The 24,913-nt window shown below is 43.8% G+C and overlaps 2 protein-coding genes across 2 annotated transcripts; both read left to right on the top strand.

Moving 5' to 3' along the window:
* The first annotated feature begins 2,539 nt into the window (after window positions 1-2,539).
* On the top strand, window positions 2,540-7,500 carry efemp2b (EGF containing fibulin extracellular matrix protein 2b). The gene is made up of 10 exons (XM_023987911.2): window positions 2,540-2,641; window positions 2,932-2,980; window positions 3,242-3,454; window positions 4,646-4,768; window positions 4,900-5,016; window positions 5,211-5,330; window positions 5,510-5,629; window positions 5,766-5,904; window positions 6,051-6,246; window positions 6,838-7,500. Exons 1-10 carry the CDS (start codon window positions 2,540-2,542, stop codon window positions 6,997-6,999), a joined length of 1,341 nt encoding a protein of 446 aa, XP_023843679.2. The 3' UTR covers window positions 7,000-7,500.
* An 11,522-nt stretch (window positions 7,501-19,022) lies between these two features.
* LOC111963702 (neuronal PAS domain-containing protein 4A-like) lies at window positions 19,023-23,054 on the top strand. Its single transcript, XM_023987206.2, has 8 exons — window positions 19,023-19,351; window positions 19,794-19,945; window positions 20,072-20,180; window positions 20,420-20,711; window positions 20,817-20,926; window positions 21,068-21,203; window positions 21,337-22,832; window positions 23,023-23,054. The coding sequence occupies exons 1-8, from the start codon at window positions 19,177-19,179 to the stop codon at window positions 23,052-23,054; spliced, it is 2,502 nt and encodes an 833-aa protein (XP_023842974.1). The 5' UTR covers window positions 19,023-19,176.
* Window positions 23,055-24,913: the final 1,859 nt, after the last annotated feature.

Below are 24,913 nucleotides of genomic sequence, written 5' to 3'. Positions count from 1 at the left end.
CTTGTAGGACAGACACCTAAAAGACAGGACCTGTAAATCACTAAGAAAAAAGAGGCGAGAGAAAGTGAGGAAGAGATAGCCCATAAAGCTGTACTATAGCCCTGCATCTTGACAAAGATTTTCTGTTAGCATAAACTGTGAAAGTGTGTCAAAGACTTACAACATTATACAAGTGAACAGAACTGTGGACAAGAGGAAGACTGATCAGTGAGTATGATTTAAAAAAAATGCATTTACTTTTATATTTGTGTCTGATGTGTTTCAATATTAGATTTTTAAAATGTTATTGTATTTATGAATGTAGAATGTAAAAACAAATATGCAATACATTCCATAGAAAGACAGTACTGTAGGTTGTAACATCATTCTTCATTCATTCTTCCCTTGAACCTGCTGTAGTACAAATATAGGATCTTAATTTGAGCCAGTTTGATACAGCAGGAAAATAATCATGCAGCAACAGGAAATGTGAATTATAATTAATGGACACTTTTGCAAGGGTTGATACATTTTTTGTAAATCAAGTCTGACATTTCGAGGTGGAAATTACAATCTTCAGAAGCCTATTTAAACCTCAAATACACTACAAGTTAAACATGTTCTGCATTGCAGGAAAGTTCTCCTTCAACAGGGTGATCAAATAAAGATCCTACATCCTACGTATGTTGTTTTCTGCCATTTTATTTTTGGCTTTGAGGATAAAATGTACTGTGTAGTTCTGCAGTGCAAGTTTTATTGAAATTATTGATTGATTGCTAAATATAAGCTCTTCTTAAAACCTGTTACTGCAGTGGGCTAAATCAGGATCACACAGAGTGATTCTTGGTAGTCTTAAAACAAATCTACTTTGAAACAAAAGTGTACACCTCACACACATGGTTATGGGCTTACAAAAAGAAGATACCTGTACCATGTTGAAATGTATAACATTTTGAGTTTGCATCCCAATATTACACTTTATATACATCACAGAAGACTGAAATATAACACAACTGTTTGACATAGAAACAGCAGATTTTTGACAGTTAAAAAAAAAATATTTATGAATTATGAAATGATGACAAATATTAACAACGTTCCATCCATGAGGACACTAGATGGCGCTTTTGGTCATTGACTGCAGGAGAGGGATCTGTCTACCAACTAAAACCCTCCTGAAAGATAAGGCTCATCTGTTAATCTTGTCACCTGCCAGGCTTTAGGGCCAAGAATGGCCACAACAAACAGGTGTACATTTCCACATTTGATTTTGGGATGGATTAATATTAAGCTCAAGTCTGTTTTACATTATTGCACAATAATAAAACCTCTGGAAAAATGTATGATGGACTAATAAAAGCTTATGCACAGCTGTGAGCTGAATCCAGTTATGCATAGCTTCATGTGGTGTCTGTATACCTGCACCTGTGCCCTCCCAGGCCATTGAGGTTATATCTCTGGCACCATTAGTCTATGGTAGTGTGGGATTTAGGAAAGGAGGTCACAGCCCTCTTGGAGCCAGCCTCATTGCTTTAATCTCTCAGAGAGTGGTGATGTGGTCATTGCTTTAATCTCTCAGAGAGTGGTGATGTGGTCATTGCTTTAATCTCTCAGAGAGTGGATGATGTGTTATAATTGCTTAATCTCTCAGAGAGTGGTGATGTGTCATTGCTTTAATCTCTCAGAGAGTGGTGATCTGGTTATTGCTTTAATCTCTCAGAGGAGTGGTGATGTGGTTATTGCTTTAATCTCTCAGAGAGTGGTGATGTGGTTATTGCTTTAATCTCTCAGAGAGTGGTGATCTGGTCATTGCTTTAATCTCTCAGAGAGTGGTGATGTGGTTATTGCTTTAATCTCTCAGAGAGTGGTGATGTGGTTATTGCTTTAATCTCTCAGAGAGTGGTGATGTGGTTATTGCTTTAATCTCTCAGAGAGTGGTGATCTGGTTATTTGCCAATATCAGCACGTGTCTGACTGGATATGGTGGTTCAGTCTCATTATACTGAAGTGAAAACAGAGGACTTCAAGTGGCAAGTTATGAAATACCGATTCAAACCATTATAATTGTGTGACACATTTTCTTTGAAATGCTCGTTTGACCAGTAGCACACATTGTTCTACTTGTGCAGTACATGACTCAAGCATGGGGCAGTCTACTCMGTCTTCCCGTGTGACCGTTGGTGTCGCAGGATAAAAAGCATGGGCCTAAATGTAGCTATTTGACATAATGCTGTCGTGTTCAGGTCACCACATGGGAGAAACTGAACATGGAAAACAACCCATCCACAGTCTGAACTGGGATACATGCACACATGATATACCAATACTAAGTATCACTGTTTGTGCCATTGTCAAACTTAATTTCTCTCTCGCTCTCTTGTCTTTCTCACAGATTCTAGAATATCACTTTGCTTCCCCTCCCTGTGTTGTTGGTCTTTGCCAGTACATTTATGTACTACTGACTCAGGTGTATGTGTGTGATTGTGATCGAGTGACTCCACAGCATTTGTTTGTCTGTCTGCTACCTGCTCTCTGTTTGTTTGTTTGTTTGTGTGTGTTTATGTGTAGTATGCGGAGAACATTTGTGTTATGTGTGTGTGTGAGTTTGTCCCTCTTCCACCATACAAAGTCTCAATCGCCTCCTGAAGGTGACAGCCTCATGGTAAGGATGAGTCAGTCTTCACTTCTCCTCTTCCTGCTTGTTACTTTTTCATTGCTCAGTTTTTCACTCTCTCTTCTAAAAGCCACTTTATGCCTCTCTCCCTGCAACATTTCCACCTCTCGATAACAATGCTCATTCCACATGTACCTGAGTCAGGCCCTCTTCTAATATTGTAAATGTGCATGCATGCTCTGGCACTTTAGTGCATACAGTCAACATTGCAACCTCTCTCTCTCTCTCTCTCTCTCTCTCTCTCTCTCTCTCGCTCTCTCTCTCTCTCTCTCTCTCAGGAGTGCACAGATGGTTATGAGTGGGATGTTGAGAGTCAGCATTGTAAAGGTGGGTGGATTAATTTGGTTGTAATGTTAGAGAGAGTGATGTGTGAGAAAGTTATGTCACTGTGCTTATGATCTGATGGTGTCACAGCCAAAATATCATGGTAAATAAGCTTCCTTTGTCAGTTCTATTCATCACCAACCCTCATTTGATTTTTTTTTACTCCTCACGTGTTTGCACTTTCACACATTCCTCCTCATCTCTTGCTRTCTCCATCTCCGTAATTTGCCTTTCACTCATTTTCTCTCTTACCTCATCTCTCAGATATCAATGAATGTCAGACCATTGTGGAGGCCTGCCAGGGGGAGATGAAGTGTTTTAACCACTATGGTGGTTACCTGTGTCTCCCACGCTCTGCCTCTGTCATCACCGCCCCTGAACCATCCAGCCAATCAGTGGCCATCCTGCCAATGGAGTCCAACGAGGCCTTCAGCCCCTGTCCTGTAGGCTACAATGCCCAAGGGGAGGGCTGTGTAGGTAAAGTCCAGTGGGAAGGCTGTGTAGGTGAGGCCCAGGGGGAAGGCTGTGTAGGTGAGGCCCTGGGGAAGGCTGTGTAGGTGAGGCCCTGGGGAAGGCTGGTGTTAAGTGAGGCCAAGGGGGAGGCTGTGTTGGTAAGGCCCAGGGGAAGGCTGTGTAGGTGAGGCCCTGGGGGAAGGCTGTGTAAGTGAGGCCAAGGGGGAGGGCTGTGTGTCAGGGGAAGGCTGTGTAGGTGAGGCCCTGGGAAGGCTGGTAAGTGAGGCCAAGGGGGAGGGCTGTGTTGGTGAGGCCCAGGGGAAGGCTGTGTAGGTGAGGCCAAGGGGGAGGGCTGTGTAGGTGAGGCCAATGGGAGGGCTGTGTAGGTGAGGCCCTGGGGTAAGGCTGGTAGTGAGGCCAAGGGGAGGGCTGTGTAGGTGAGGCCAAAGGGAGGGCTGTGTAGGTGAGGCCTGGGGAAGGCTGTGTAGGTGAGGCCCTGGGGGAAGGCTGTGTTGGTGAGGCCCAGGGGGAGGGCTGTGTTGGTGAGGCCCAGGGGAAGGCTGTGTAGGTGAGGCCCTGGGTAAGGCTGTGTAGTAAGGCCCAAGGGGGAGGGCTGTGAGGTAAGGCCCTGGGTAGGCTGTGTAGGTGAGGCCAAGGGGGGGTGTGTAGGAAGGCCCAAGGGAACGGCTGTGTAGGTTGGCCTGGTAAGCTGTGTAGGTGAGCCAAGGGGGAGGCTGTGTAGGTAAGGCCCAAGGAACGGCTGTGTAGGTATGGCCCTGGGTAAGGCTGTGGAGGTGAGGCCAAGGGGGAGGGCTGTGTAGGTAAGGCCCAAGGAACGGGCTGTGTAGGTATGGCCCAGGGTGAAGGCAGTGTAGGTGAGCCAGCGGGAGGGCTTGTGTGGTGACGCCAGGGGGAGGATGTTTGGGTGAGTCACAAGCCTGGACAGAGACTGGGAAGGCTGGCCATAAGTGTTGAGTGGAGAAGGGACGGTGTGAGTGTGTATGTGTTGGTTTATTTTAGTGAGCACTGTGAGTAAGAACAGGATCAGGGTGGAATGATTCACTATGAACACCTCGCCTGCCCTCTTTTTTCTACTGAGTCAAAGGTTACACTGTGTGTGTGTGTGTGTGTGTGTGTGTGTGTGTGTTGTGTGTGTGTGTGTGTGTGTGTTGTGTGTGTGTGTGTGTGTGTGTGTGTGTGTGTGTGTGTTTTCAGACATGGACGAGTGTGTACTCGATCTTCATGACTGCCAGCCCAGCCAGCAGTGCGTTAACACTGTGGGCACCTACAGCTGCCAGTGTCCAGATGGATACAGTAAAATTGGTATTGAGTGTGTGGGTGAGACAGCATTATCTACCTCATGTTTCACTTTCTTTATTCCTCTGAGGCTTTTTACTTTGTTTGTTTTTCATCCTCTCCTCTACGCAACCTCAGAATCTTACATCCTCTCTTTCGTCCTCTCCTCGCAGACATTGATGAGTGTAGATACAGGTACTGTCAGCATCGCTGTGTAAACGTACCTGGCTCTTTCTCCTGTGAGTGTGAGCCTGGGTTTCAGTTGGCTGGAAACAACCATTCATGTGTGGGTAAGTCCCTTTTATATGAGTAAAACTGGCAGAAACTCAGCTGAAATCCAAACTTCAAACACTTAACTAGAATTCATTACCTCACAATATATCTGATGATGGTTACTGTTTGTTCTTCTTCTCTGCCTGCTGGTCTCTCACTCACCCTACTACAACATAACCCTAACCCTACAACATCCAATATCCAACTCAAGATGTGAACGAGTGTGAGATGGGCGCCCCCTGTCAGCAGAAATGTTACAACACGTATGGCACCTTTCTCTGTCGCTGTGAACCGGGCTACGAGCTGGGACCAGACGGACACTCATGCAATGGTAAAGGGCCTGATTTTCTCCTTGGTTATTTTCTGTTTGTCAGTCTATATTGCTGTAGGGTTTCCAACATGAAAACAAAGAATGCTGATGGTTATTAAAATCCAGCCCTTCAGTTACATCTGTGCCCTTCCCTGACTGTCTTTCTCTCTATCTATCTGTCGCTCCTGCTCTCTGTGCAGATGTAGACGAGTGCAGCTACTCCAGTTACATGTGCCAGTTCCAGTGTGTTAACGATCCAGGGAGGTTCTCCTGTATCTGTCCAGAGGGGTACCAGCTACAGGGCACCAGACTCTGCCAAGGTAAACATTGTTAGAATACGCTATTTATAACTGACAAATGTGAGAAGTTATGATATCTCTTTCTCCATGTTCTTCTTTCTCTCCTCTGCCCTCCATCTCTCCCCATCTCCCTCTCTCCTTCTCTCCCCCTCTCCAGATGTGAATGAGTGTGAAACAGACAAAGACCAGTGTGGAGAGGGCCAGACCTGTATTAACATCCATGGGGGTTATCAGTGCACCGATTCCAACCTCTGTCGAGAGCCCTATGTGCTGACAAGAGCCCTATTGTCTGACAAGTGAGTAGCATCCTCCTCCACACGTTCAGACTCAGTAACATAACCTCACTATCACACAACCTCATATAGTCTAAAAATCTCTCCAAGAAATGACACACGGACAGCACTAGACAGGTTATTTAACCCCCTCTTCCCTGTCTTTCTAGCCGCTGTGTTTGCCCGGTCATCAAGCCTGAGTGTCGTGACCTCCCCTTCTCCATCGTCCACCGTTACATGAGCATCACCTCAGAGCGCTCTGTCCCCTCAGACATCTTCCAGATCCAGGCCACCCGCGTCTACCCTGGAGTCTACAACACCTTCCGCATCCGCTCTGGGGACCACAATGGGGAATTCTACATACGGGTGAGTGGGTGGAAGATACAGGCAGCTCTAAGAGTATCAACTATTTTCGCTCCACTACATGTGTTAACTGTATACCAGTTTCATTCACTACACTACACTCTTATCCACATAGGAGAACTCTTTGAAGAACCCTTTTGGGTTCCAGGTAAAACCCTTTCCACAGAGGGTTCTACCTGGAACCAAAAAGGGTTCTCCTATGGTGACAGTCAAAGAACCCTTTCGGAACCCTTTTTTCTAAGAGTGTAGAGACACCAACTACTGAATATCCCTGTGTGTTGTAATACTTGGAGTTAAAGGCTACAGTGTTGACTTATGAGTCAGGGTGAGAATGCGTCCCAATCTCAGCCATACATGGTCTTATACCAGACCACAGGGTTGGATGCATGTCAAGAAGAAAACAGAATGTCTAGAATGTCTAGAAGTCTGCATATTACACAAAAATACTTACCAAGACCTAACATCTAATACTGCCTACTGCAGTAGTAGGGGAACAAAAACGACTGGTTTTGAAGACAGAATACTGAGTTAAAATTATGATTCAGTCCTGCACACTCACACAATGCCACTACACCTCCCTCTATCTTTTCACAGCAAATGAACAACATCAGTGCTGTGCTGGTCCTGGCCCGTGCTGTGACCGGTCCAATAGAGTACACCCTGGATCTGGAGATGGTGTCTGTCAACCCCCTCATCAGCTACCAGACCAGCTCTGCTCTACGACTGTCTGTCTTTGTAGGACCTTACACCTTCTGAGGAGAGAGATGGAGTAATGAGAGAGAGAGTGGGAGAGAAATGAGAAGAGGAAAACTGTTAAGGACATGAGACAAAAACATTCCTCAGACTCATTACTGCTATACTACTATGTATCTTTAAAACAACTGCCCGGGGAAAAGCTAGTTGTAAAACCATTCTTCCATAATTCTGTGAGTCACCACACACACATCCTCACACACATGCACACACACCAGTGGTGGCTGGTGTCACTTTAAATGGGAGGACAGGCTCATTATAATGGCTGGAATTMAATAAATGGAACTGAGTCAAACTTGTTTTTGATACTGTTCCATTTATTCCATTCCAGACATTATTCCCTCCCTTTACCAGACTCCTCTGACACACACACAAGGACACACGCATGGCACACTGGGACAGGGTGCATATGGCTGGCACACTGGGACAGGGTGCATATGGCTGGCACACTGGGACAGGGTGCATATGGCTGGCACACTGGGACAGGGTGCATATGGCCTGGCACACGGGACAGGGTGCATATGGGCTGGCACACATTGGGGGTGGGACAGGGTGCATATGGCTGGCACACTGGGACAGGGTGCATATGGCTGGCACACTGGACAGGGTGCATATGGCTGGCACACGGGGACAGGGTGCATATGGCTGGGACACTGGGACAGGGTGCATATGGCTGGCACACTGGAACAGGGTGCATATGGCTGGCACACTGGGACAGGGTGCATATGGCTGGCACACTGGGACAGGGTGCATATGGCTGGCACACTGGACAGGGTGCTATGGCTGGCAACACGGGACAGGTGCATATGGCTGGCACACTGGGACAGGGTGCATAGGCTGGCACACTGGGACAGGGTGCATATGGCTGCACACTGGGACAGGGTGCATATGGCTGGCACACGGGACAGGGTGCATATGGCTGGCACACTGGGACAGGGTGCATATGGCTGGCACACGGGGAACATCACAATAGTTTAAGACAGTTCAATCAGTAATATTCCCAGACAGTTATATTAACAGATTAACCTATCACCTTGTGTTCACCATAGTTGGTATCTAGCCTCTTCACCATATTTTCAATAGTCTGTTGCTGCACAGAAGACTAGCTAAGTTATATAGAGGGACATTATCTTGTTACCAAGGAAATGGATAAAAACATCCATTCAAGGCTACCATTTCAACCCATGTTATACTGTTCTCTTTCTCTCCATCAAGGATGTCGTTTTTTCTTTTTTTACATCTTACGGTTGTTTTGACATGTTACTAAAATTAAAAGAAATGAAACCAACATTTGGATGAATGGTGTTCCTTCTGGTGGCCTTACCTCCTATTCTGCTTAATTAAGGCCCCTTAATGGGTTCTATTCTGTTTAATTAAGGTCCATCAATTGGTTCTATTCTGCTTAATTAAGGCCCCTTAATGGGTTCTATTCTGTTTAATTAAGGTCCATCAATTGGTTCTATTCTGCTTAATTAAGGCCCATTAATGGGTTCTATTCTGTTTAATTAAGGTCCATCAATTGGTTCTATTCTGCTTAATTAAGGCCCATTAATGGGTTCTTTGCTGACCTTTTTTCAAACTCTTTCTTTTACTCTGTCACGTTTGCTTTTCAGTACAGACAGATAAATGCATTTACAATACAGTGAATTAAAAGCCATAGAGCACTATTACAATACAAGGGACACTGTTTCTATATACTACCACATTGGAGTATATTTATATCTGCAGTTATTATAGATTAATATCTTAATGTAAATTGCCAAATTACTGTAACTTCGGGTTTAAATGWCTTTTAAATGTATAGCCTACAGCGTACCAACTTAAAAGTTGGTAAATTGGTTGAGTCAATAAAGGGCCCTATTCAATCCACATCACGGAAGTTCAGCTTTACAGCCTGAATTTAAAGGCAATGTTCCCGCTTTAGAGGTGACTGCATTCATGGTAAATGCTGCAGATGTCGGCTCAATAGGAAATTACCTTTACATCTCTATCTGACATCTGTAACACTTCAGTGATACAGACTGAATAGAGCCTCAGTCTCCTTGTCATTTAAACACACTTTATCAACGTGTTCCATTAATGTGGCTAGTTGGTAGAATTTGCATGAGGTCATCAACATGCACAGTCTTTTCGTCTAATTTTAACCCAGATGTCAACCAAAAATCAACAATAGGGTTCAAATCAACAATGCAGTCACATATCAACCAAACTTGAATGTTTTTTCTGTAGCTGTGCAAGAGTTCACATTCATCGAAAAAGGGGTTGACGCATGAATGCTCCACTGAGAAATGGATGTTATTCTCACTTTAACATATTCATGTTCAAAAGGTTGACATTACATGAATGCTCCACTGTAGAATTATCCCTTACCTAAGACATAATTCACAGTTATCTGTTACTTAAATCATTATTTTGAGAAATTGATGTTATTCTCGCTTCATGTTCTTTTTCACACAAACAAGTTTTTCTCAGCTTTGCCCCACACACACATAGTGTGGACTGAAGTATCAGTGCCTCAATGTCTCCACATAGTGGCAGAAACAACAGAAGCCTGAATCTGATTCACTTGAGTAAAAAAACAAGAATATTACAGAATAAATTCTTTACTCATACCTTACATTAGAATGGGCAGTGAAGAGTGTGTGTTTGCATGTGAGATCATGTGTGAGTATGTTTTGGTGTATTTGTACCAGAGTGTTGGGCATTCCTCTGTGACATCTTCAGTGTGGGAGCTGAGAGGCAGGAAGTCCAGGCACAGACGTTATGTAGGTGGGCAGGGGAAGAAGCAGATGGGTGTTGGTGGTGGGTAGTACAAGGGGGTAATGTTATGGGTGGTGGGTAGTACAGGGGGTAATATTATGGGTGGTCGGTAGTACAGGGGGTAATATTATGGGTGGTTGATAGTACAGGGGATAATGCTATGGGTGGTGGGCAGTACAAGGGGTAATGTTATGGGTGGAGGTTAGTCCAGGGGGTAATGTTATAGGTGGTAGGTAATAAAGGGGGTAATGTTGTGTGGTAGTTGGAAGGGTAATATAATGGCTGTAAGGTAGGTACAAGGGGGTATGCTTATGGGTGGTGGGTAGCACGGGGGTTAATCTTATGGGTGGTGGTAATGTTATATGTGGTGAGTAGTACAAGGGGGTATGTTATGGGTTGTTGGGTAGTACAAGGGGTTAATATTATGGGTGGTCGGTAGTACAGGGGGTAATGTTATGGGGTGGGTGGGTAGTAAAAGGGGGTAATCTTATGGGTGGTGTAATGTTATACAGTGGGGCAAAAAGTATTTAGTCAGCCACCAATTGTGCAAGTTTCTCCAACTTAAAAAGAATGAGAGGCCTGTAATTTTCATCATAGGTACACTTCAACTATGACAGACAAAACGAGAGAAAAAAATTCCAGAAAATCACATTGTAGGATTTTTAATGAATTTATTTGCAATTGATGGTGGAAAATAAGTATTTGTCACTACAAACAAGCAAAGATTTCTGGCTCCTCACAGACCTGTAACTTCTTCTTTAAGAGGCTCCTTTGTCCTCCACTCGTTACTTATTAATGGCACCTGTTTGAACTTGTTATCAGTATAAAAGACACCTGTCCCACAACCTCAAACAGTCACACTCCAAACTCCACTATGGCCAAGACCAAGAAGTGTCAAAGGACACCAGAAACAAAATTGTAGACCTGCACCAGGCCTGGGATGACTGAATCTGCAATAGGTAAGGCAGCTTGGTTTGAAAGAAATCAACTGTGGGAGCAATTATTAGGAAATGGAAGACATACAAGACCACTGATAATCTCCCTCGTTCTGGGCGCTCCACGCAAAGATCTCACCCCGTGGGGTCAAAATGATCTCAAAACAGTGAGCAAAAAATCCCAGAACCCACACGGGGGGACCTAGTGAATGACCTGCAGAGAGCACTGGGACCAAAGTAACAAAAGCCTACCATCAGTAACACACTACGCCGCCAGGGACTCAAATCCTGCAGTGCCAGACGTGTCCCCCTGCTTAAGCCAGTACATGTCCAGGCCCGTCTGAAGTTTGCTAGAGAGCATTTGGATGATCCAGAAAAAGATTGGGAGAATGTCATATGGTCAGATGAAACCAAAATATAAACTTTTTGGTACTTCGTTCGTGTTTAGGAGGGACAAAGAATGCTGAGTTGCATCCAAAGAACACCATACCTACTGTGAACATGGGGTGGAACATCATGCTTTGGGGCTGTTTTCTGCCAAGGACCAGGCTCGACTGATCCGTGTAAAGGAAAGAATGAATGGGGCCATGTATCGTGAGATTTTGAGTGAAAACTTCTTCCATCAAGCAAGGGCATTGAAGAGATGAACGTGGCTGGGTCTTTCAGCATGACAATGATCCCAAACACACCCCCGGCAACGAAGGAGTGGCTTCGTAAAGAAGCATTTCAAGGTCCTGAGAGTTGGCCCTAGGCCAGTCTCCAGATCTCAACCCCAATAGAAAATCTTTGGAAGGAATTGAAAGTCCGTGTTGCCCAGCAACAGCCCAAAACCATCACTGCTCTAGAGGAGATCTGCATGGAGAGAATGGGCCAAAATACAGCAACAGTGTGTGAAAAGCTTGTAAGATCTACAGAAAGTTTGACCTCTGTCATTGCCAACAAGAGGTATATAACAAAGTATTGGATAAAACTTTTTGCTTATGACCAAATATTACTTATTTCTACCATAATTTGCAAATAAATTCATAAAAAATCCTAGCAAATGTGATTTTCCGGATTTTTTCTTCTCATTTGTCTGTCATAGTTGAAGTGTTTACCTATGATGATTAAATTACAGGCGCTTCTGGCTATTTTAATTTGGGAGAGCACTTGGCATCAATTGCAGTGGCTGACTAAAATACTTTTTGTGCTGCCACTGTATGTTAGGTGAGTAGTAACAGGGGGTAATGTTATAGGGTTGTGGGGTAGTGAAGGGGGTAATAGTAATGGCTGGTCAGGTAGTACATGGGGGTAATGTTGATGGGTGGTGGGTAGTACAGGGGGTATCTTATGGGTGGTGGTAATGTTATATGTGGTGGTAAGTAGGGGGTAAATGTTAATGGTTTGTGGGTAGTACAGTGGGGTAAATATAATGGCTGGTCGGTAGTACAGGGGGTAATGTTTATGGGCTGGTGGCGTAGTACGAGGGGGTAATCTATGGGTGGATGGCTAGAGTTAAGTTATATAGATGTGGTGAGAGTAGTACAGGGTTAAATGTTATGTGGTGGTCGTAGTAACAACAGGGGGTAAATATTATGGGTGGTGGGTAGTGCAGGGGGTTCATGTTATGGGTGGTGGGTAGTACACGGGGTACTGTTTATGGGTGGTGGAAAGTAGCAGGTGTGTGACTTTTGGTGATGGCGTAGGTACGGGGGTCAATGTTATGGGTGGTATCACGTATGTGTCACTAGGGGTAATGGTTCTGGTGGTGGGTAGTACAGGGGTTAATGTTATTCGGGTTGGTGCCGTAAGTAAATATGGTAATCCTATGGGTGGTGGTAATGTTATTGGTGGTGAATAGTAGCAGGTGGTAATTGTTATGGTGGTGTAGAGTACAGGGGGTATGTTAATGGGTGGTGGGTAGTTCGCAGGGTGTATTTTGAGGGTGGTGAGTAGTACAGGGGTACAAATTCTATGGGTGGTGGGTAATGTTATAATATGCTGAGTGGGGATAGTAGCAGGCGCGGTAAGTTTATGGGTGGTGTAGGTAGTCGAGGGTAATTAGTTAGTAGGTATGTGGGTACTGACAGAGGGTACAATCTTATGGGTGGTGGCTATGAGTTATTTGTGTAGAGTAGGTAGGGGGTAATGTTATGCGGTGTGGGGGTGTTTCCATGCGGGTAATGTTTATGGTGTGATGGTAGTAGCAGGGGGAGTAAGTGTTGTATAGGGTTGGGAGTCTATAGTGTATGAAATGCTCGGGTCGTATTCTTTACATCGTGGTGAGGTAGGTGAGCGAGGGGGTAATGTTAATGGGTGTTTGGGAGGTAATGTGTCTGTCTTATGGGGCACACCTGGAGAGTTGGAACAGTTGGATTTCCATTCAACAGGTGCGACCTATGGCATGGAGCGGTAGGTTAGTTCCACAGAGCGGCTCATCTGAGGTAAGGAGAGGATGAATCGAACATTGGGTAACAATCTTATGGGTCTGGTGGGTAAATGTTATATGTTGGTGGATCAGTGACATTGGGGGTAATGTTTGGGTGGTATGGGTAATTGAAGGGGTAGAGTGTTTTTGGTGACGTAGTTGGTCGACGGCGGGATGCTGATATGATAGATATGGCTTGGTTGAGGGTAAGTACAGGGGGGAGCAGAACTGTGCTTGTGGTGGTGGGTAGGTCAGAGGGGTAATGTATGATAGGGTGGTGGGTGTAGTACAGGGGGTAATATTATGGGTGTGTGGGTAGTAGCAGGGGAGTACTCTATGGGGGTGGTCGGTAGTACAGGGGTAAATCTTATGGGTGGTGTATATGTTATATGTGGTAGAGTATACAGGGGGTAATGTTATGGTTGTGGGTATACAGGGGGTATATAATGGCTGGTAGGTAGTACAGGGGTAATGTATGGGTGGTGGGGTAGTACAGGGGTAATCTTATGGGTGTGTGGTAATGTTATATGTGGTGAGTAGTTAACAGGGAGGTAATGTTATGGGTTGTGGTAACGTACAGGGGGAATATTATGGGTGTGGGTAGTACAGGGGGTAATGTTATGGTGGTGGTAGTACAGGGGTAACTTATGGGTGGTGTATTGAAGACAGGGTGTACTTTGGGTGATGGGTAGTACAGGGGGTAATGTTATGGGTGTAATGTAGTTACAAGGGGTAATGTTTTGGGTGGTGGGTAGTACAGGGTTTATGTTATGTGGTGGTGGTAGTAAAATGATTAATCCTATGGGTGGTGGGTCATGTTATTGGTGGTAATAGCTAAAACAGGGGTATGTTATGGCTGGTGATAGAGTAACAGGGGGTAAGTTATGGTGGTGGGTAGTGCAGGTGTATTTTTATGGGTGGTGCGGTAGTACAGGGGTAATTCTATGGGTGGTGGGTAATGTTATATGTGGTGGAAGTACAGGCGGTAATGTATGGTGTGTATAGTACAGGGGTAATGTTATAGGTGTGGGTACTACAAGGGGTAATCTTATGGTGGTGGCTAATGTTATTTGTGGTGAGTAGATAGGGGGGGTAATGTTATGGGTGGTGGGTGTTCCATGGGGTAATGTTATGGGTGGTGGTAGTACAGGGGGTTAATTTATGGGTGTGGGAGGTAATGTTGTATTGGGCACACCTGGGATTGACAGGGATTTCATCACAGGGTGCCATGGCATGGGCGGTAGGGTTCACAGAGCAGGCTCAGTCTGAGGTAGGAGGGAGAGGATGAATGAACATTGTACACTTATGGGTGGTGGTAATGTTATATTGTGGATAGTACAGGGGGTAATGTTATGGGTGGTGAGTAGTACAGGGGAATGTTACGTTTGTATGTAGACAGGGGTAATGTTATGGGTGTGGGTAGTACAGGGGGTAATGTTATGGGTGGTGGGTAATACAGGGGTCATGTTTTGTGGTGGGTAGTACAGGGGGTAATCTTATGGGTGTGGTGCTGTGTAGTACAGGGGGTAATGTTGTCAGGGCACACCTGGATTGGACAGGGATTTCATCACAGGGTGCCATGACATGGGCGGCAGGGTTCACAGAGCAGTCTCAGTCTGAGGTAGAGGGAGAGTATGAACGTACATTGTTAAGTTTGTCCTGAACATGAATTAGCTTCCCAGTGAGGACTTAAAGGTTATATTATTAATATTGTTGACACTTTACAATGACTCATTTGTATACATACATATAATTACACATCTAGAATAAATTGTTATATCCTCACAACATATTCCAATGATACTACAGCTTCATTGCCAACATATTATATTAACCTATGCCGACTTGAAATTGGTCTCTAGGCATATTTATTCCTGTGGATAAAGATACAGTTGAAGTCGGAAGTTTAAATACACTTAGGTTGGAGTCATTAAAACTCGTTTTCCAACCACTCCACAAATTTCTTGTTTACCAAACTATAGTTTTGGCAAGTTGGGTTAGGACACCTACTTTGTCATGACACAAGTCATTTTTCCCAAAATTGTTTACAGACAGATTATTTCACTTATAATTCACTGTATCACAATTCCAGTGGGTCAGAAGTTTAATCATACACTAAGTTGATTGTGCCTTTAAACAGCTTGTAAAATTCCAGAAAATTATGTCATGGCTTTAGAAGCTTCTGATAGGCTAATTGACATAATTTGGAGGTGTACCTGTGGATGTATTTCAAGGCCTAACTTCATAACTCAGTGCCTCTTTGCTTGACATCATGGGAAAATCAAAAGAAATCAGCCAAGACCTCAGAACAAAAATGATAGACATCCACAAGTCTAGTTCATCATTGGGAGCAATTTCCAAATGCCTGAAGGTACCACGTTCATCTGTACAAACAATAGTACGCAAGTATAAACACCATGGGACCACGCAGCCGTCATACCGCTCAGGAAGGAGACGCGTTCTGTCTCCTAGAGATGAACGCACTTTGGTGCGAAAAGTGCAAATCAATCCCAGAGCAACAGCAAAGGACCTTGTGAAGATGCTGGAGGAAACAGGTACAACAGTATATATATCCACAGTAAAACAAGTCCTTAATCGACATAACCTGAAAGGCCGCTCAGCAAGGAAGAAGCCACTGCTCCAAAAACCGCCATAAAAAAAGCCAGACTACGGTTTGCAACTGCACATGGGGACAAAGATCGTACTTTTTGGAGAAATGTCCTCTGGTCTGATGAAACAAAAATAGAACTGTTTGGCCATAATGACCATCATTATGTTGGAGGAAAAAGGGGGAGGCATGCAAGCCAAGGATCACCATCCCAACCGTGAAGCACGGGGGTGGCAGCATCATGTTGTGGGGGTGCTTTGCTGCAGGAGGGACTGGTGCACTTCACAAAATAGATAGCTGATGAGGTAGGAAAATTATGTGTATATATTGAAGCAACATCTCAAGACATCAGTCAGGAAGTTAAAGCTTGGTTGCAAATGGGTCTTCCAAATGGACAATGACCCCAAGCATACTTCCAAAGTTGTGGCAAAATGGCTTAATGACAACAAAGTCAAGGTATTGGAGTGGCCATCACAAAGACCTGACCTCAATCCTATAGAAAATTTGTGGGCAGAACTGAAAAAGTGTGTGGGAGCAAGGAGGCCTACAAACCTGACTCAGTTACACCAGCACTGTCAGGAGGAATGGGTCAAAATTCACCCAACTTATTGTGGGAAGCTTGTGGAAGGCTATCCGAAACGTTTGACCCAAGTTCAACAATTTAAAGGCAATGCTACCGAATACTAATTGAGTGTATGTAAACTTCTGACCCACTGGGAATGCGATGAAAGAAATAAAAGCTGAAAGAAATAATTCTCTCTACTATTATTCTGACATTTCACATTCTTAAAATAAAGTGGTGATCCTAACTGACCTAAGACAYGGAATTTTTACTAGGATTAAATGTCAGGAATTGTGAAAAACTGAGTTAAAATGTATTTGGCTAAGGTGTAWGTAAACTTCRGACTTCAACTGTATTTGTATATTTCTGTCCAGAGAGGAGGAAATTGAGCTGGATCAGGTCGAGAGTTATTTTCTCTCCACCCCCTCGTGAATCCCTAGTCATCACCAGTCCATTAGGAGAAGGGCTCTGACATGAGAGAGGAAATGCATGAATGAAAGAGGAAATGAATCATCGTTTTATTTAAATTCAAAAAAGTGTAGGACAGTGTGTGTGAGCGAAACACTGATTTTATATTTATTTACATTTAGCTTGTTTATACAATTTTGAATATCATTAGAGAAAATGTAATCATATCATGACAGGAGACAAATGCGTCATCATTACCTGATAAAACTCTACAGAGGAACAATATGGAATGAAATGTTTGGCCGTGTTACACATAACTTCTATAAAAATCATACTGTGCTTCTCCTAAACTCAACCAATGATGAAGATATGGCAGTTGTCCATGTAACCACATCGCCCTACAATACATTTAATTACATATCCAATAATCATATTTTATATTTCGAACAAAATAGTTGCCTTTATCTGCAATCCACCTCTAAATAATAAAGTGTGGTTATCACCTACCAGCTTAAATGGCGTCTTTGAGAATAATAATTTATTTGTGGACCAATGTGGTTACTAAGTAACAGTAGTATTGTTGCCATGGTCACACATAGATGGAGACAAGCAAGAGATGGAGATGGAGACTAACAAGAGACAAGCACCTTGTGATTGATGAATGCAGATAGAGAGGGAAATAAATGCTGAGTTAAAGAACAACTCTCCAACACCTGTCACGTTCGTCGTATGAATCGGACCAAMGCGCAGCGTTGTATGCGTACATTCTATTTATTAAAGAATGAACACTGAACAAACTAACAAAAATAATAAAACGAAACGTGAAGCTATATGAATAGTACAGACGGGCAACTAAACATAGAACAAGAACCCACGAACACAAAAGGGAAAATGGCTACCTAAATATGATCCCCAATCAGAGACAACGATAAACAGCTGCCTCTGATTGGGAACCATATCAGGCCACCATAGACATACAAATACCTAGACGTACAAAACCCCTAGAACTACAAAAACCCTAGACAATACAAAAACTAGCATACCCACCCTCGTCACACCCTGACCTAACCAAAATATAAAGAAAACATAGATATCTAAGGTCAGAGTGTGACAACACCTCTGCATGTGAAAATGTCTCTATACACAAATAGCAAAAATAGCAATTCAAGAGTTGGGAAAATCAAATTCTGTGTTGTATCAAAGTCCTGCACCATCAGTGAGAATATAGATGCTCCATATCTCAACACCATTGTGGTTTCAACAGATGGCCACACCACCCACGATAAAAACATCCATTACCACAGGGAGCCCAGGATGTCAAACAGCAGTTCCCTCTCTGTCCCATGGGCCCGGACCAAACTGAAGCCAGTAAAATTTCAATCTATCTGATGTCATCTGATTTTAAAAAATGGTTTACAATTCAAGGAGAGTCCAGTTGGTCTTAAGTGTAGTGATATGGTATTATGAAGGACTATCAACAGGATGTTGGAGTCAGGCATGTTGTATATCAGTTAAGTGAAAATGTGTGTGGCTGTAGTCTCATTTGTGGTTTTAGTTTACTTATAGGTAAAAAAAAGTATACAAAATATTATTATCTGAATGGAGTATACTGTTTGACTAAAATACCTATTATATCTTAACTCTAATGTAACTCCACATCTAAAATGACAAATTAACAAATGTAATCTTGACCCCTTGTATTTTCGTTGTAATTGGTGCAGACCTCCAACTCATTCTAAGAAGAGAATCAGATAAAAATAGAGTGTATCATTACAATAAAAACAATCCACACAAGTCCATGTTCTAAAAATAAACTGAACAACCAAGGCAAATAAAGAGGCAAGGAACATGTACAAGGCTGAATTCTCACCAGAGAGAGAAGGGAAGGGAGTGTGTAGGCGTTTGCTTGTTCACCTGGAGACAACACTTACTGCACGTGCTTTGGTTAACACACACACACACACACACACACACACACACACACACACACACACACACACACACACACACACACACACACACACACACCACACACACACACACACACACACAACAAAATAGGTGATATCGACACACACACATTCTCTCTCTCTATGACACTTTATAGAGAGAGAGTTATCATACAGCAGGCAGTCCTCAATGCTAATCACCCCCTCCCATCGCCGTTCACATTCTATTCCTATCTACTGTATGGTTGCTCAGCACCCCTCCACCCCACCATCAGCCTATATAAAGAACATCCTCGTTCATGTACTTTATAATCACGACGCAACAAGTCAACATAGTCAGCCACCATAACAGCTCCTTGCTCACGGGGAGACAAATTACAATGAATTGACAATGCAAACTCAGCTATTAAACTACTCTTATTCATTCTAACAATTCCGTTGTCAATTTACAGCGCCCGAATCAGGATGAAGTAGTGAGACAGAACAACTCCGCGATTTCTGCAATCCTCTCAAACRCCGAACAGACACCTGTTTCAGACAGGCACGCGACAATGTATCGGTCCACAAAAGGAGCCTCAAAGGCTCGGAGGGATCAAATCAACGCAGAGATTCAGAACATCAAGGAACTGTTGCCCATTTCTGATTCGGACAAAGCTCGACTCTCCTACCTACACATCATGTCACTTGCCTGCATGTACACCCGCAAGTCTGTATTATTCTCTCAAGGTAGGCTTAACCTATTTGTTATTTCAAATATGGTCACACGAAGTTTGCTTTTTGTCTTGTGGTTTTAATCACCAGGTGCACTGAAGTTTAACGTGCATGGTCGACAACCACTACATCCTATCAAGCACTGTAATGTAGAAGTTGATCTACTGATTTATTTGTTGGCTAATAGTTTGATTTGTTATGGATTTTTACATAATGTCCATACACGTCTTGCGCTGTCTAAAGTTCTGAAAATGTTTGGCGCTGTCCATGGTACTAGTCTGTTGTAGCGAGCAAATGCGCGTGACTCCAATCTGTTGGATGCATAACACTAGTCATATTTAGGATGAACATGATCCCTGTTGAAAAAAATGCAAATACTACAATTTATTTCATGCTTTTTGTCTCAGTGACGATATTTACAACTAATGTTAGACCTTTTATTTTCTTTGCCAAACAGACGCTCTTCAAGACGAGACCACGGACTTAATATTGTTTCAGGAGCTGTCAGGGCTGATGCACGAATTGTCAGGTTTCATGATACTCCTAACAAGCGATGGAAAACTTCTGTATCTATCAGACAACGTCGCAGACCACCTCGGGCATTGCATGGTGAGTAGCCCGAAGCTGAAAACATGTGGCTGTTGTTGTTACTTTGACAAATCATACACTGAAAGTATTGTGCATAGGCCTATGAAAGTCTCATTCAATGTTATGCAACCTGTTTTTCTCATTCAGGTGGACCTGGTTGCCCAGAGTGATAGTGTGTATGATATCATTGATCCTATGGACCACTTTGTCATAAGGAGCAACCTTGCAGGTCTACCGATGACCACTACTGACACAGGTATAGATCTCTCATCACTAATCTAATAATTGTTTTACTGGATCCATTAGAAATACCTTAGTAACCCAACTGCTGCATCCTATCCTAGACTATGGTGACGTCATCTATCAAAACACAACCAAGACCTTACTTTACGAATTAAATGTCATTTATATAACTGTTCCTCAAATGTATATATATCTTATAATGACAACAGATGACATCAATTTCAAACCTTTCTCCTTTTTCTCCTCCTCCAGACAAGTTATTTCGATGTCGCTTCAATACTACAAAGTTCATCCGGCGACAGGGTGCGGAGAACAAGTTGATGCTAGTCAYAGCTCGCTGCCTCACCCCACCTTGCCCTGTCTCTGCATACTGGACCTCCAACCCAGTATGGGTGTGTTTCTGTACCCCTCTGAAGACAAAAACGCCTTACCTTACAATCGCCAAGAGTGCCCCCCTCACCCCACCCCCTGAGCAGTCCTTCCTACTGGCTTGTTTCCACTCTCAACACCACAGGGACATGAGGCTTTGGGATGCCCAGGACAGGTAAGAATGAGCCTGGTTAATTCTGAAGTACAACACTGTTTTGGTAGTGTATAGGCATGAGAACATGGGGTATGTTATCAACTCTATCTTCCCTTTTCCCTCCAGTGTGAGTGTGTACCTGGGCTACGATGTGGAGTTTCTACGCTCTCGCTCCTGGTACAGCCTGGTCCATCCCAGGGATCTCTCCCATGCCTCTACACAGCACTGTCTCCTATGTGAGTACATCCACAATAACACAACTACTCAACCGCAGACACTTAACATACAGTCTAACATAACACAACTAACAATACAAACACGTGAGGAAGACAGACCAGTGAGGAGAGCTGAATATGGGAATGTGTCTGTCTCTGTAGTGAGTGAAGGAGAGGGGAGGCAGGTGGACATGGTGGTGCAGGTGGAGGCAGCAGACCACTCATGGGTCTGGCTCTATATGGTCCTCCAGCTGAACATCGACGAAAACACCATCAGCTGCCACAACTACATCATCAGGTACCACAGCTACGCTGCTATGAAACACCAGTGTGTCGTTTGGCTCTTACCTTTAACCATGACCTCTATACAGTATATGTGAGATATAAATAATTATTGTCTCTTTTCCTCTCTCTCTCTTTCTCTCTCTTAGTGAGTCAGAGGCGTGTTCAATACGCCAGCAGAGCTCTTGTGAGGTGCTCATGCAGCCAGTTGGTTATGGTCCTCGGTCCAGTCTGTTGTCTCTGGATGAAGAGAACTTCCCCCAGACACATGGAGGACAACACCAGTGGGAACCAAAGACCAGCCTTCTCTCTGTTGGACCAACCACTTCTGCCTCACTGACTGACACTAAGTCTGATATTCTGACTCAAAGAATTACCTCTCACCTAACCAATATGTCAGAACCCCTCCCCTCCTCCCTCACCAAGCCCCTCGCCCCTCTTACTATGCCCCACCCTCAACAGATGGGGGAGTGTGCATGCACTCCCCCGTATACCCCTCATCTTGCTAGTGGAAGTTTTCCTTTTGTGGAGAAACTGCAACTCAGTTTTGATTCTTTCAATGCAGCTGTGTCCTGCCCAATGGCCCATGAGGTTATTAACCCAGCACATAGTGCACCAGCCTTCTCCCAGGTCCTCTATTCCGAGCATCCTCAGGTCCTCTTCCCGGCAGAGCCCCGTGGAAAGCTGCCCCCCACCACCAATAGTTTTGGGGGAGATGAATGCTCCATCATGGGCCTGCCACAGATTAGTGGTCCCTTGTATGTGGATGTTCCCCACAGGCCCTTCCGTGGTCCTCTGAATGAGCTCCTCCTAACTCCAGAGGCTTCCCCCACACATCCTCCCTGCTCCTTCTTCTCCACGGAGAAAGAGCAGGAGCGAGAGAGGGAGGACATTTCTCTCTTGGCTAAATATATTAGCTCTTTAGCTGAGGGATTCTATTGTGACCCTCTTCTCCCCAGAATAACCCCACCCACCTTCTCGTCTTCACCCAGTCTTCAGGCCACATCCCAGAATCCCTCTCCTCCTTGCGGAGCTGAGTGTCCGCCCTGGAGGGGGCTAGACCCGCCCCTTAGCCGAGAGGATATCTCTCTGTATGAGGAGAGTATGGCTCTAGAGAGCCTAATTGAGGAGCTCTCAACTTTCCCTTTGTCCCCCTCTTCATGCTCCTCTCCTCCCTCTTCCTCCTTTAAGTCCTCCCCTCCATGCTGGCCACTCACCCCAGTGAGCAGGTGTAACCCCAGCCTCTTCAAGGGTGAATCTTCAATTGGTGTAAACCACTTCTGTAGCGTCCAGTCGACGCAGTGTAACTACATGGCAGTGGGTGGAGCTATGATGGCCGTCGGGGCAGGGATTAAGAGAGACATGGAGGAGTCATCTGAGAGTGAGATGGATACGGACGTGTCAGTGGAGCCTCTATTGTCGCTACCATCATCAGCCATCGCTCTCACAGCCTCTCAGGAGTGTGCCTCTGCCTTTGTCCATCCGGCTCCCACCATCGGTTTGCCCCATGCCCAGTCCCTTCTGGAGGAACTGGATACCATGGAATCTGTGTTTGAGGCAGATGCCTCTTTCAACCCGTCTCGGGGAGACAACCTGAGTTGTATCAACTCCCACTCAACCATACATTCACAAAGCTTCCACCAAGGTGCGGGACATTTTTGTCATGCTAATATATTGATAAGAGAACAGGCCATTTTACCACTGGCACATACATTGTTTTCATAGTTTCATCTGATATTTTACAGTATAAGATGCATCACTACTAAGATTTCAGTGTGATAAATATTGGTTGCTGAACTAAATTAACTCTTGTCTGTTGTTTTCTTTCATTTCAGATGGAAACCTGCGTGACCCTCTTCTAAAATAAGTCTGTGACTTACTTCGTTCAGTATGGCATATTGTCATATTTCAAGCTTTTCCTGTAAAAGCTGAATGTGCAACATCTATACAAAATATTCAAAACGGTGAAAATGTATATTCTCCAATACATATTTAAGATACTTACAATTCAATATTGTATAATACTGTTTTCTGATGATTCAGTTGTACATGCATTACTTTGAATACATTTGATTGCTGAGTAACCTCATGATAGAGGTCATTTATAGTGCCATGTTTATATTCACTCATAGTGAGGAAGAAGGCTTCTTTGAGCACAAAATATCAAATGTTAAAAATGTAACAGACCACAGCAATGTTGTTTGGTTTTATTCTATAAAGATAGTGTTTTATACATTGATCTACACATTGGTCAACTTGGTCTTATTTTGTTGAATGGATACATTTTGGTTTGAAAATCATAATGGGTTGTCTTTCAGCAGTTATCAATCGATAGACTTCTGTTTTAGTGTCAAAGTACACATTAAAGTGGCATTGTCTACCGCAGAGTAAAGGTTTGATTTCTATGTTTTAGAAATTAAATGATTATATTACACAATAGTGTTTGTATAGAATAATGTGGAAATATATGTGCTGTTCACATACTGTGTTTTGACTGATCTATTGACTATATATGACTCTTAAAGTGGAGTGAAACYTGTGTATTACCAGTGTACCAATAACACACTGTATGCTGTACATTCATATATTATATAACTCTGATTTCTGTATTAGATTTTWAAAAATTACATCCAGTACATTAGCTACTGTACTGAATGAGTAATGGAGATTATTCATGTATTTTCCTCTTGTTGTCAATGTATTTTTCTCATGTTGTCGATGTATTTGGATACCAATCAAAAGCAACTCTATTAAAATATATTTTGAAGTGTTTGTKTTTTACTGATCATTTAGACACTGTCATTCTATCCATCTGCCTCTCCCTTATTCTCTCCATTGTGTGATGAGAGTCAGGGACAGTTCTGACGTACATTGTGACGCCTGTCACACAATCAGCAGCTCAGAATGAGCCACAGGCCTGAATGTGCCTGCATTTGCGCACGCACGCACGCACACACAGACACACACAAACCTGACAGATGTACCCTTTAATATATCAACTAGAATGATCAGGTATGAAGGTAAGACCCAGATGCAGACCATATCGAATAAACAATAGTTTAATGTTCCAACAGGGGCAGGCAATAGACAGGTCAAGGCGGGCAGGGGTCAGTAAACCAGAGGTGGGGCAACAGTACCGGGCGGCATGCAGGCTCAGGGGCAGGCAATAGACAGGTCAAGGCGGGCAGGGGTCAGTAAACCAGAGGTGGGGCAACGGTACAGGTCGGCAGGCAGGGTCAGGGGCAGGCAGAGTGGTTAGGCAGGCGGGCTCGGAGTCAGGACAGGCAAGAGTCAAGACCAAGAGGGAGAGAAAAGAGAGACTGGAAAAGGCAGGCGCTGAGACACAAACTGCTGGTTGACTTGAACAAACAAGATGAACTGGCAACAGACAAACCGAGAACACAGGTTGAAATACACAGGGGATAATGGGGAAGATAGGCGACACCTGGAGGGGGGTGGAGACAATCACAAAGACGGGTGAAAGATCAGGGTGTGACAAGAATGATATTACAGTTTTTTACAATCGTTTTGGTGCTATTTTCACAAGTATGTGGTGATCCAAGCTGGTAACACAACAAGTCTTATATTAAAACCTTTTATTGTGCATTAATTTTGTTTGGAGACATCTTTCAACATGCAACCATTGATCCACAAAATAAGTTTACTCTGAAATACCATTAGAACATTTATTTAAATCACCAAAAGACAACATAATTTACTCAGATG

Source organism: Salvelinus sp. IW2-2015, linkage group LG5 (assembly GCF_002910315.2).
Source record: "Salvelinus sp. IW2-2015 linkage group LG5, ASM291031v2, whole genome shotgun sequence".
Taxonomy (NCBI): Eukaryota; Metazoa; Chordata; class Actinopteri; order Salmoniformes; family Salmonidae; genus Salvelinus; species Salvelinus sp. IW2-2015.
The sequence above is the reverse complement of the archived record's forward strand: the minus strand, read 5'-3'. Positions and strand labels throughout refer to the sequence as shown.